The sequence below is a fragment of the Teleopsis dalmanni genome, chromosome 1 (assembly GCF_002237135.1).
Source record: "Teleopsis dalmanni isolate 2A chromosome 1, ASM223713v2, whole genome shotgun sequence".
Taxonomy (NCBI): Eukaryota; Metazoa; Arthropoda; class Insecta; order Diptera; family Diopsidae; genus Teleopsis; species Teleopsis dalmanni.
Window position 1 is genome coordinate 152696147 of NC_051846.1, and position 12813 is coordinate 152708959.

General features: G+C 23.4%; 1 protein-coding gene across 1 annotated transcript; it reads right to left on the bottom strand.

Moving 5' to 3' along the window:
- Positions 1-48: 48 nt before the first annotated feature.
- LOC119669408 (sarcoplasmic calcium-binding protein-like) lies at positions 49-12695 on the bottom strand. The gene is made up of 4 exons (XM_038079291.1): positions 12263-12695; positions 3968-4201; positions 662-970; positions 49-598 (listed from the first exon to the last, which is right to left on the bottom strand). Exons 1-4 carry the CDS (start codon positions 12377-12379, stop codon positions 368-370), a joined length of 891 nt encoding a protein of 296 aa, XP_037935219.1. The 5' UTR covers positions 12380-12695; the 3' UTR covers positions 49-367.
- Positions 12696-12813: the final 118 nt, after the last annotated feature.

Consider the following 12813-nt stretch of genomic DNA (forward strand, 5'->3'; position numbering starts at 1 on the left):
ATTCATCAATTTAATGTTTAATAGTTTTTTTTATTATTTCTCATTTGAAAAATATATAATATTAAATTAAAATTTTATGCTTTCGTTTTTTTGCTTGCTTACGTAACTTATTAAATTTTCTTATATGATAAACGATAAATGTTTTTAAATCATCACTTTTAAATGAATTCCACGATATTATTAATAATATAATAGAGTGCATATATAAAAATAGTCTTAAATAATTGGTATCATCTTCTTCGAAATTTTTAAAATTTTGTTGAAAACTTTGCACACATAGCAAGGTCATAATTCGCACAGCTTTTTGTACATCCGACCGACGGCCACGAGACAATAACTCAATAATCGCCTCGTGAGCATAATCCAGTCAATGATCAATTAGCGGACCCCAAAACATTTTTGAGATTTTCGTTTCATCTTCAGTCATAAAGAATTGACGTCCTAAATGTACAAATTCCTTCATTGAAATTTGACCATCACTGTTTTTATCTATCACAGCAAATGAAATGGCGGCATCTTCATCGGAGAGGCCTAAGCAGCGGAAGAAAAGTTTATATTGATCGAGATCCAAATGACCAGAATGATCATAATCGACAGCCTAAAAATAAAAATTAATAGTTTAGATTAAATTTATAAATAAAAATATGTAATATATAGTTACCTTAAATAAATATGGCAAGAATCGTCCAATACGTTTTGCCATTTTCTTATCATTTAGACGATGATGTATATCTGTTAAAAATTGTTCAGCGTTCAGCAAATTATAAGGAGTAATTTCACCAAACTGTTCTTCCCAAGTTTGTTTCATTACATCCTCAAATTCTGCTGATAATTCGGGAGTTAAATGTCCCAAGTCTGTGAAACGCTTTGCTAACAATTTAAAATCGTCGAAGGATACGACACCATCGTGATTAACATCCAAAATTCGGTGCAATGTACGCATCTTGCGGCGCCAAAAATCAGTATCACCCTTTAAATATAAATTAAATGAAATTATTAATTTATTATTCTATTTTATCTTCTACTATAATTTTAATTAGTAAATTTAAGTGTTTTTATTAAATAACTAATATTAATAACGTTATTGTGCAGTGTAATACTTTAAAACTAAATTAAATAAATATGTATTATAAAAATTGGAAAATGAAAACACAGAAATATTCATATATACACATTATATATATTTTTAATATATTTATTAAATTAATTAATTAATTTAATAGGAATATATATTAAATATAGAAATGCTGATGTTATATATAAAAAAAACTTTTAAAATATAAACTAAGTAGAAACTAATCTCTGAATCAATAATAAATAATAATAACAATTTACATAAATAATATAATCTGAAAAAATGATCTGAAGAATCCTAATATATATATATTTAAAAGTAACACTTAAATAATTCACACTGAATCATTATACAGTAACACAATGTGCCTGTAGACCTAAGGAGATCCCTTGAGATCTCTCTCTCTCTCTCTCGCCGGTATAACCAAACCTTACTTAATACACAGTAAATATTAAATAATTGGAAACTGTTCGTTACTTAAATATTTATTAATAAGCAATTTAGATTAGAATATAATGATCCTAAACTATTATTGTAATTTTGTGTTAAACTTCTCAAAAACATTTTAAGTAAATGCTGACATATCTGAACCAGACTTCATATAACAAGACTACATTCTGGAAACCAAATATAATGGTTCACGTGAGCTCTACAAGGCTTACTGTAGTTCTCTCTTATTGCTAATATATAAGAACCCATGAATATGCTTTTTAATACTCATTGAAAAAGTTGTAAAAACACAGTAGAAATAGTTAAGCATATTCTGTGTGACTTTGTAAGCAAACAGATCAAGTATGTGCGAGTACTGAAGTTAAAAAACGGAAGTAAAAGAAATGGAAGTAGATATTGCATACTCTCCGCAAAAATAACATCTATATTGCGAAACAAGCGTTAGTTCTAGTGCCCTCACCAAAATTTGACGAAGAACTATTGAAGGCAAACTGAATAAGATAGGTTATTCGTAGAACGCAATATGCTCCACTGGAAGAAGAGGACTGCAGTACGTGAGTATGTAAAAGAAAGGGGAACAAATGAAAATCTATGACCAAATTATTATTTTATTATAAAAAACTGAACTCTGTTCAAAATTTTTAAAACAAAATAATATCCTGGGAATTAATTTAAAAAAAGATCTTCGCCTCATTGCCTCTTAGCTACTACTCTGATATGTATATACTTTTTGAGAAATCAAAGTATCAAGCAAATTTTTTTTTCTATTTTATGAAGTTCACATATAATTTGAATATTGGCTTTTAATAATGTTTTTTTTATAATTTAATATTTTGTATATTAACTACAATTATTATTTTGTTCTTATGAATGTTATTCACACTATTAAATTAATGTAAAAAATAATGTGAAAAAAGAGAAAAAAGTTAATTGTATAGATTTATTATCAATATTTACTATATGTAATGTCATGTATTATCCATTGTATGCTATATATATAAGCCAGCATTTATTTTATAATTTGAAACACGTTTTCACCACGCTTAAAAAGCTACAAGATTTCGTATTCAGCTCACAAGAAAATAAATTTTTAAATTATTTTGCCAGCTGAGGTGATAATATATTTTGGTACTCCACTTTAAACACAAAAAAAAAAAAATAAATTCGATATACGATTAAGAATTTTTTTTTTTATTCTGATTGCAAATTTATATATACATATATATACAGCTATATACAAAAATATATTATTGTACGTAGAAAGATTAATGTATTTACGTAATTATCAAAAAACAGAATTAAGATTTAAGAACTGATTGGAATATTAAATTAAGCTAAGCTTATAGGAATGTTTTTTAATTAAAAATTTAAACACGATAACATTTTTTTAATTTTGAAAAATTTGACAAACCTATACAATTAAAAACTGTATGTTCTATGACAAGAATTCTATGACAAATTCGAGTAGAGGACAGGTAATGGACAGAAAGAAAAGTTTTCTCTCCTTTCAGATAACACCTTTCTCTCTCTTCAAATAACGAAATACTATCTAAAATGAATACCCAAACTCCCTTTTAACTCCGAAAGCAGAAATTTACTTGAGATATGCACAAAACTTGACACATGACATCTAATAGAAGTTTCTGTAGAAGCTATCAAGTTGAGAACATGGAAGAAAGGATTGGCTACTCGTTGTTACTGGTCTATTCTCTCCAGATAGATAGTCAACTTCTTGAGACATTTTTACTTTGCGGAATAAGCAGATGTGGTTACAGTAGATCAAAAATTGTTAAAGCGTTTATTGGAAAGAAAATTATTCAGAGCAGTGTTGTAACACTTTATTCGTTGTACGCCCCAAGTAAGACTTTAAGTTCGGAAAGGTAAACACATCAATCGATTAGTTAGACATTTTCAAACGACAATCAGAATCTATATCCTCCACATATTCTATAAACAATTTTTATTTCTTGTTCATGTACCACTATATTAGTTCCTAAACAGTAAGACTTCTTGGTCATTCTTATTTAAAAGTTGACTGATTTGTAACTGCTACCTATAACAATCCAATTGTCCATCTGTTAAGTGTTTCCACACATTTTTTAAAGTCTTCAAACACTGGTTTAGTTGCAAAAATCAAGAAAGTACCCTAAGGGGTTCACAACGAAATATAGGACCTATATCATGCCCAATACATTGTGGCCATCATTATAATAATAGTTATTTGATAAATCATTTAGGTATATATATTTTTGAATTGTAAAAAAATAAATCATGCTATCTAGATTATTTTCTAAAGATTATTTTTTAATTGTTTTGCAAAAGATAATGCAAATTTAAATAGAATTGTCGGTACTACATATATCTACTTATATAGACTAATAAATAAATATTATTGAAAAATAATAAAAAATAAATATAATTGTAAAACAATTCAAAACTTACCCTTTCGCTTGTTTTTGGTTGTATATTTTTACGGTTACGTTCGAATTCATCATCAGAATCCGAATCGCTATCACTATCTTCCTCCTGGCGTTTAGTTAAGGAGGAAGCATGTTTCTTAGAATATTTGCGTGTTGCAATTATCAGTGCATTGGAATTATTCTCAATTAGTACCATCGAGTGTTCACATTGCTTTATTATCGATTTTGATGAGGCAGAACGACGATGTCCAGTTCGCTGATGACATAAAACCACAAAATATTAAAAAACCAATAAGAAAAAGTATATTAAACTTCATTCTTTATTGTAAATAAATAATATTATTCTTTATTTGCTTCTTTTTACAAAATGCAATTAATTTTCTGAGTCAATGAGAAAGGCGTACACAAAGAAATCAGTTTAAGGCAAGTCGATTAATTATTTTATATTTTATTTTATGAGTATATATGTATGTAAATATATATATATATATATTATATGTATTTTAAGTCTGTTCGACAAGTTCAAAGCTCTTTTGTGTTCTTAAATATAAAATCGAATGTTGTAGAAATCAAAATCTCAACATTGCAAATCCGAAGTAGATATATTAAATATTATTAATAATTATTGCATTATTTATTTAACGTATAGCGATAATATGATCTTTAGTTATTATATTAAAAATTAAGTGAAAGTATAATCATTTTATAGTAAGTATAATTATAATTTTATCATATTTTTATTTTATATTTTATTTAATTCAACAAAATTTTTATTAAACTCAAGTTATATACTTTGAAAAAATGTAAATAAAAATGTATATAAAAAATGCTATTATATAGCAATCTTCCTGAGACTCCCGTAAGGATATAGTGAATTTCAGTAAAGAAGCACAATGAAACAGCAACCAAATCTTCTGTCATCCTCATCTCCCAGTGGCCTCCTATAATAGGTTTTACTAATTTTCGTATGTGGTCATTGTTCAGTGGAATGGACTAAATCAGTCTTGTCGTACTAGAAGATTTATTTTCCCGTTTAGTGAGAAATTGTGAGGAAGACAAAGAAAGTATCTTACATCTGCTTTGTCACAGTTCAACATATGCGTAACGACGATTAATCATGGTGGTGACTAACTTAGATGATCTTAGCTACCTTTAAGACCTTCCTTTAAAGAGTATTTTAGGCTTTACTTAAAATTTAAGATGGTTTGAAAAACCATAAGTTGAATATAGTAGTACAGTGAACCTAATTAAATCCTTAATATTGCCGGTAAAACCCAACATAACCTACAAGTATATATTTGATATTTCTAGCAGATATTAATAATTATTATTATTAATTTTAATTAAATTAATATTATTGTGTATTAATAATAAGTATTTTTATAATAATAATATATAGTAATAATTAATATTATAGTAATAATATATAATAATAAATATTATTTTTAAATAATCATATTTAACAGAAATTTTTATATATACGAATTTACTTGTATATTGTATAAAGTGTACTATTTTATGTATTAACTGTATTTTTTTATTTTTATTTAAATATAATTAAATAATTAAAATAAATGTTATGTATAAATTGATTTATTCTTATGATTTTCGTTATTAGTTAAAGTAAATATATTTTTCTTTTTATCATCCTTTTAAAGGCTATATAAACTCTCCAGAAAATGGTTCTATAACCTCCAAAAGTAATAACAAAAATATGTTAATATTAATAAACTTATTTAAGAAAAAAAAATTTTAATAATTAGTTAATAGAAAACGGATTTTTTTTTTAGCTCTAAAGGCATAAACAAGCATTTAAAATTTTATAACCGTTAAAAACACACCTTTTTATGTTTAATTAAATTTTTATACACAATTTTAAATAAATTTTTTGTATTTTACGTAAATTTGAGATTTATTTTGCAATACAAAAAAAATTAATATATATTTTTTGAAAATATTTTTTATATATGAAACCAGTTTTTTAAATGTTTCGAAGTTCATTAAAATATATTATTTATTATAAATAAAACTAGTTTTCTTTTATATAATAAGATAAGAGTTCATATTCTATTTTTGTTAAATTTAAATATATTCATTAATATTTATAAAATTTAAAAGAACCTTAATATAAAAAAGTTCAAAAAGTGCGTAAAAAATATTTTCTCAATATCATTATATTTTTTTTTTTTGTATATATATGTATGTCAAATTTTGTTTATCTTGTATTTTTTATTTACATATATAGGTAGGAACGCCATGAAATATAGAAAAAAGACCTTAACTGGTTTTTCTTCTTAAGAAAAGACCTCTTCTTAAGTACACGTAATATGACGTAATATCAACAAGTTTTTATTATAAAATAATTTGAAGTTCATAATTGGAACATTTTTGAGAAAATTGAGATGAAATAAACGAGGCTTAAGACAGAGAACCAATAACAATTTAGAAAAAATGTAAACAGAAAATTTATAACAAAAAATCGGTAAAAAAAATAATTATAGGTTCATTATGTTACTTAGGTAAGATCAACCTATTATATAAACTAATGATATGTTGTTCCTTTCAAATATTTTCAGTAAGGTTTTTATGACAGAAATCAAGCAAATTTTTTTTACTATTTAAAATATATGGACATTTTAATACAAGCTTTAAAATTTTAATTTTAAAAATAATAGAAAAAAAGAATTTTAATTTGTATTGTAGTTATATATGAGTTAACTTAAAGTAGCCGGTTAAAAAATTATCTAAAATCTAATAATAAAAAATAATACATCCCATAAATAAGACATACCATTAATACTACTAATACTAACATAAATAAATGTTTTATATTTCAATATTTTTTTTAGTTTAATAATTCATTGAATATTATATTTGGCATAGATTTTGAATAATTAATCGAACCGTCGTCTACCTTTTTAACCTGTTTTTGATAAGCTTATTAAAGTAAATAACAAAAAAGAATAAAATTCAAGTTATTATCTGCGGCAAAGATTTTAAGAGCTTCTAAACATTTTTTAATTATGAAAACTCTGAAATTTGACACATTTGAATTTTTAATTATAAAAAAAATTGATAAGAAATTAGAGCAAACATATGGCAATTTTTAAAGCTTAATTTGTGATTAAAACTGAGAGTTTTTAATATGAAAACCATTAGAAAAAATTTTAAGTTGAAAACAAAAATTATTAAAAATTATATTTATTTATTTAATAATCAAAGCAATAAACGAAATTAATAAATAAATTTATTTATTTTAAGTTTGTTTATTTGAACAACAGCCAACAAATTCAGAAACTCTATAAAATACTTTTCTCATTAATATTTATACAGTATAAGAATACTTAAAAATGCAATATATCATCCGCAGTAGTTAAATATAAGATGAAAATAATCAATAAGTACAGATTTCGATGTAATATGTTTATCCTTTTTTTTTAATCGTCTTTATCTTTATAACTTTTATCTATTTCCATATCTTAAATTAAGAAATCTGTCTATTTAATTTGTCAGCAAATAATTATTTTAGATTCACTATACGAAAAGCGCAAAAAGGCACGCAGGGACTATGTCCAGTGACATATCCATATATATTTGTATCTTATAATTAAAACATATAATTTAATTGAAGAAAGTCTTTCGAAGTTTTTCTAATACATCCTAATAAAGTGTTCTGTCCAATTAATTTGACAATAAGTAATTATTTTAAATAATCATAGACTATATCCAGCGAAATATCCATATATAATTATATGTAATGATAGACTTTAATGATATAGACTTATAATTTATTTCAAGAAGGTCCTAACGTGTTTTTCTTCTCAACCTTATGAAGGTGTTCAAAGATGATAAGAGGTCAATTGCTAGCGGATTTTAACCCCTTTTAAATGGGAACATTGTAAATTAAATTCAGTTGTAACAATAACCAAAAATAGACCCTAATTTGATTGTATAATCACTGTGATAACCTAACCCAGTATCCACAATGCACTATATAAGTATTTTTTTGATATTAAAATTTTAATTTATAATTCAAACATATCTTAAAAATTATGAGTCAACAAATTACTTCACCATATCTTATAAAAAATTTTTGTGTACTTATTTTATTGTGTTATATGTATACCGAAAAACCGACCTAAGTCGATTTGTATAATCACTATAATGACCTGACCTACCATACACAATGCATTGTCTTAGCTTTTTTCGATATTGAAATTATAATTAACAAAATTATCCATAAATTATATTTCTATATCTCATGAATTATCTTTCCTAAACCAATATATTGTATCGATACATAAGGTAACTATGCGAACTACATATTAATAAATTAAATCACTATATTGTTGTCGTAGCTTCATATATATATATACGTAATATTATATAATATTTTTATTAGTTATATTTATTATTAAATAACAATATTTTAATATGTATTCAATTATTTATGCTTCAAATAAAATAATTAAGAGTCTCAGACTCAGTACCGCATTACATTCATTTTCATTATCATTATTTAAATATTATGATTTGAACACGTTCCACAATTTCCATGTGGGATGAAAACATTCTCATTTTTTCGAATTTGTGGAAGCAAGAAGATCTCGCTGATCGTGACTTTGCCGAAGTCAACTACTCTAAAGACGAATAAAATTATATTGTATAAAAACCTAATGAATGTTTTATATAATTTTAATACAAAACTGTATATAATGCTGTTATGTATTTCAAATTTATTTGATTTTAAATTTATAATATTTGCTCAATTTTAAATTTGTGTGAAAACAATATATATATATATCACACGTGTTATTCAAAAACTTCTAACCTGAATTAAAAATATCTAATATATATATACACACATATATATATATGTGTATATATATATACATATATATTTATTTATATTTCCGAAAAAAAAATAAACATTTAAAAAATATTGTTATTATTAATTTGGAATAGCAAATATATTTAAATTAAGTGTAGCGAAGTAAACAAGTTTTCATTTTCTCAGTTTATAAAGTAAATATTTAAAAGTGTTTATTCTTTTTAATAAACTTGGAAGAATACTTAAGTAGCCAGCAAAATTATATAAGAAAATGAAAGCATGGCAGAGTAGCGGATAATTTATTGCAGTGTTTTGTACTAAACAAAAATAATAAAAAAAAATAAAAAAAATGAATTCAACAGGTCAATGTTAGAAACAAAATTAAGGTCCAACAATACCTTAAAGCTATAAGACGATCTTTGAACAACAAGTTGTTTACCAAGTGAAGACCTCGTTTTCAAAGCACATTAGTCTTGTGCAGGGAAGAAGAAGTTAAACAATTAAACACTACTAGATTTCAAAAAAATTAATAATAAATTAGGATTTTATAAAATAATTTTATTTTTTATATATTTATCAATGTACTCATTTTTTTTTATAAATTAACAGTTTATTTGTTATATTAAAAGATTGCAACTTAATGATACGGATTTGCCTCATAGCCTTATCCCTATATTTTTATAAATTATAAATAATTATAATTATTACTCATTATTATTTATAGCTATTTATAATATTTTTTATGGATTTTTTTTCATTTTTTTTATAAAAATTTACCTTATATTTTTGTTACTTTTGTTACTGTTCTATTTTATTAAATATTTAATTTTATATTTATTTTGTTTTAATTTTATTTATTTAATATAATATTTTATATACTAAGTGTGAAATAATATTACATTTTAAAGAAATATATTTATGTCCTTAATATTTGTATCAATGATAAATAATAACAATTATTACGATTACTATTTATAAAACTTTTTATGGATTTTTTTTATGAGTTTATTTAATTTGCTTTATATTTTTGTTATTTATATTTAATATAATTATTACTTATAACTTTTTTTAACAATTTCAAGTTTCTGTTTTATTAAATAAATATTTTTTTTTAATTATATTGTATTATTTTTATAATATTATAATTTTATTAAATTTATTTTAATTTTATTTTCTATTAATATAATTTTTTTTCTTGTTTGTACGTTAATTTTTAATAAACGCATTTGTAAGAAATATAAATATTAATTATTAATTAATATATATATTAATTATAAGAATTAAATATGAATATACGGCTTTCTTAGCTAATTGGGGAGGAATCGGTATTCACTTCACCACGACTAACTAACTATATGAATTAAGATTTAAAAATTATTAAAAACCAACAACTAAAATTTATAAAAAAAATAATTTAAAAAAAAAAGAACAGAATTAAACTAATTAATTATATTTAAAAAAAACTATTGCTACAATTTATGTGTTTATCCAAGAGCAACAAATAAAAAAATTTTACATTTATATTATATTTCTCACAACATTGTACTATATAAATATTTATCCAAATATGCACTAAATTTTGAACCAAAAATAATCTAAATACACTAACTGTTAAATTGAGATATTTATTTACTAACTGGTCTAAAAGGACACTGCGCAGAATCCTACTTTCCTGCCATCTACTGTGTTAAGTTGAAAGTAGTAAATATGTTAAAAATAAATATTCAAAAAATATATTCAAAATCTTATTGAAGATAATTAAAAATTTATGATTTTAACACATCGGACACAGTGTGAATGTAAATGAAATCGCAAACCCATTTTGGGAAATATTTATGGAAGTATGAACTTCTCGTCGATCGTGACTTTGCCGATTTTAACTGTTGAATGAACGTGCGAATTGTTTAATATTAAAATATATTAAAATGTGCATGAAAATATATATACAGGATGTTTTCGACTTATTAGGAATAAATACAGAAAATGATACTTTAGTATTTAACATCGTATAAGAGAATGGCAGTGATATATTTAACTATTTTTCAAGCTACTGGAAAACGATTTTACGAAAAAAAATATTAACCCAAAAACAATATATTAGAAACATTTCATTAAATAAGCTCAAACCATATGTTTTCAGTTCAATAAACATCCTTTAATTTTGTGCTCTAATATGTGTTTTCATATAAAGAACTTCAAAATATTATAATGGTTTAAAGCTAAATTTTTTGTAGAACCTCTAATATTGTATATAAAACATTTTTATCTTGCGAATATTTTATACCAATAAATTGCCTTCTATAACGCAACGTTTTCCACTAATCGTCCTTTGAAGTGAAGTAACTGAAGTGTATATCAGGCGCAGATGATAAATACATTCCATAACTAAATATGGTTGTATGTTGTGTGTAAAAACATACAACAATTGTGGATGCAGCTGCAAAAGCTGCACATGAATTTTGTGGAACTGTGGATGCCATTGTGCTTGTTCTTTGCAGTTATAGTTTGCGCGAAGCATAAAGAACAATTGAACTTAATTTAATAATTATGTTCACTTAACGTCATTATTTATTTATTTACCATTAAATATATTTGGCTATGAAAGTATTATTCAGAATAAATAGAAATTATTTTAAAGACTTTGTTTTTTATTAACATAGACAGAAGGTACAGCGACCAAACATTGGTTGTTAAAAATTTTTTAGAATTTGATTGTTCAAGCACTTTTTTATAAGTAAAGCACATTTGCGTTAAATAAAATCACTAAGTAATCGTTATAAGAAATACTAATATAAATACAAATCGTAATAAGAAGTTCAACTGAAACATTTTTTAAGCAATTTAATACCTATTTTCAGCATAATAGTTCTAAAGGTGAAGAGGCGATGTTTAAGAGGGTCCATATTAACTGATATTATTAAGTTTCTTGAAATCGAAATTGTGATCTTAAAAAAAGTTACTGTTATATGATTTTGTTTTCGTTTAATCTTAAAATTTCTAATTTTATAATAAATATTTTAGTTATTAAACAATTAAATTATTTTTTAATTTTTAAAATTTAGTGATATAAAAATATTTAATTAATTTTTTTTATTTGTTATATATTTTTAAAAAATACATTTTAATTTACTTATTCTATTTTCAAGTTTTTTTTATTTCTTACATATTTTTAAAAAAATTCATCTTTATTTACTTATTCTATTTTCAAGTTTTTTTTAATTTTTATATATATTTAAAATAATTCATTTTAATTTACTTATTCTATTTTTATGTATATTTTTCAAATTATCTACAGCTTTATGTTTAATTGATTTAATTATTTTTTTATATATTTTTTTTATTTTTCTTATTATTTTATTTTTATTTATTTATTTCAATTTTAAAACCAAATTTGTGTATGCCATTTTCATTATTTTTAAGCTCATAAAAAATAATTTGCTTTTTGAAAACATCCTTTTGAATAAATGATTTTTCCATTTCACTTACCTGGTGTTCAATATCCACAGATCCATTCAAAACCGTTACTGCGCCCACATTAACTCCGCGCTCCAAAATTTCTTTTGAAGTACGCAATAAATTGCGACTTACAATTGTGAAAGACATTTTTGAAATTTAATTTTTGTTATAAAATTTTTAGGCAGTAAATTTTTATAAATTAACTAAAGACACTAAGTTCACAAAATATTATCGTTTTAAATGTTCAATCATTTAATAATTTTCCTCCTGCAAATACTTTGCATTAAATGTAAAATTTATATTTTTAAAAAAGTTCAAGTTAAAAATCACAATTATTTTCATATAAGATATTTATTGAAAATAATTAAATAAAATACACTTCAAAAAAATTGTTAGTAAATTTTCGCTTTGTTCATTTCAATTTAAACGCACAACTGTTCGCTTTCACGTTTGAAAACAAATTAAACTGGAATTCAAGTCAGAGGAGAAATATAAACGTTTCTTGCTTGCATGGAATATACAAAACAACATAACACCGCAACAACAACAACAAAACAGCATAACAACAACAACACACATCA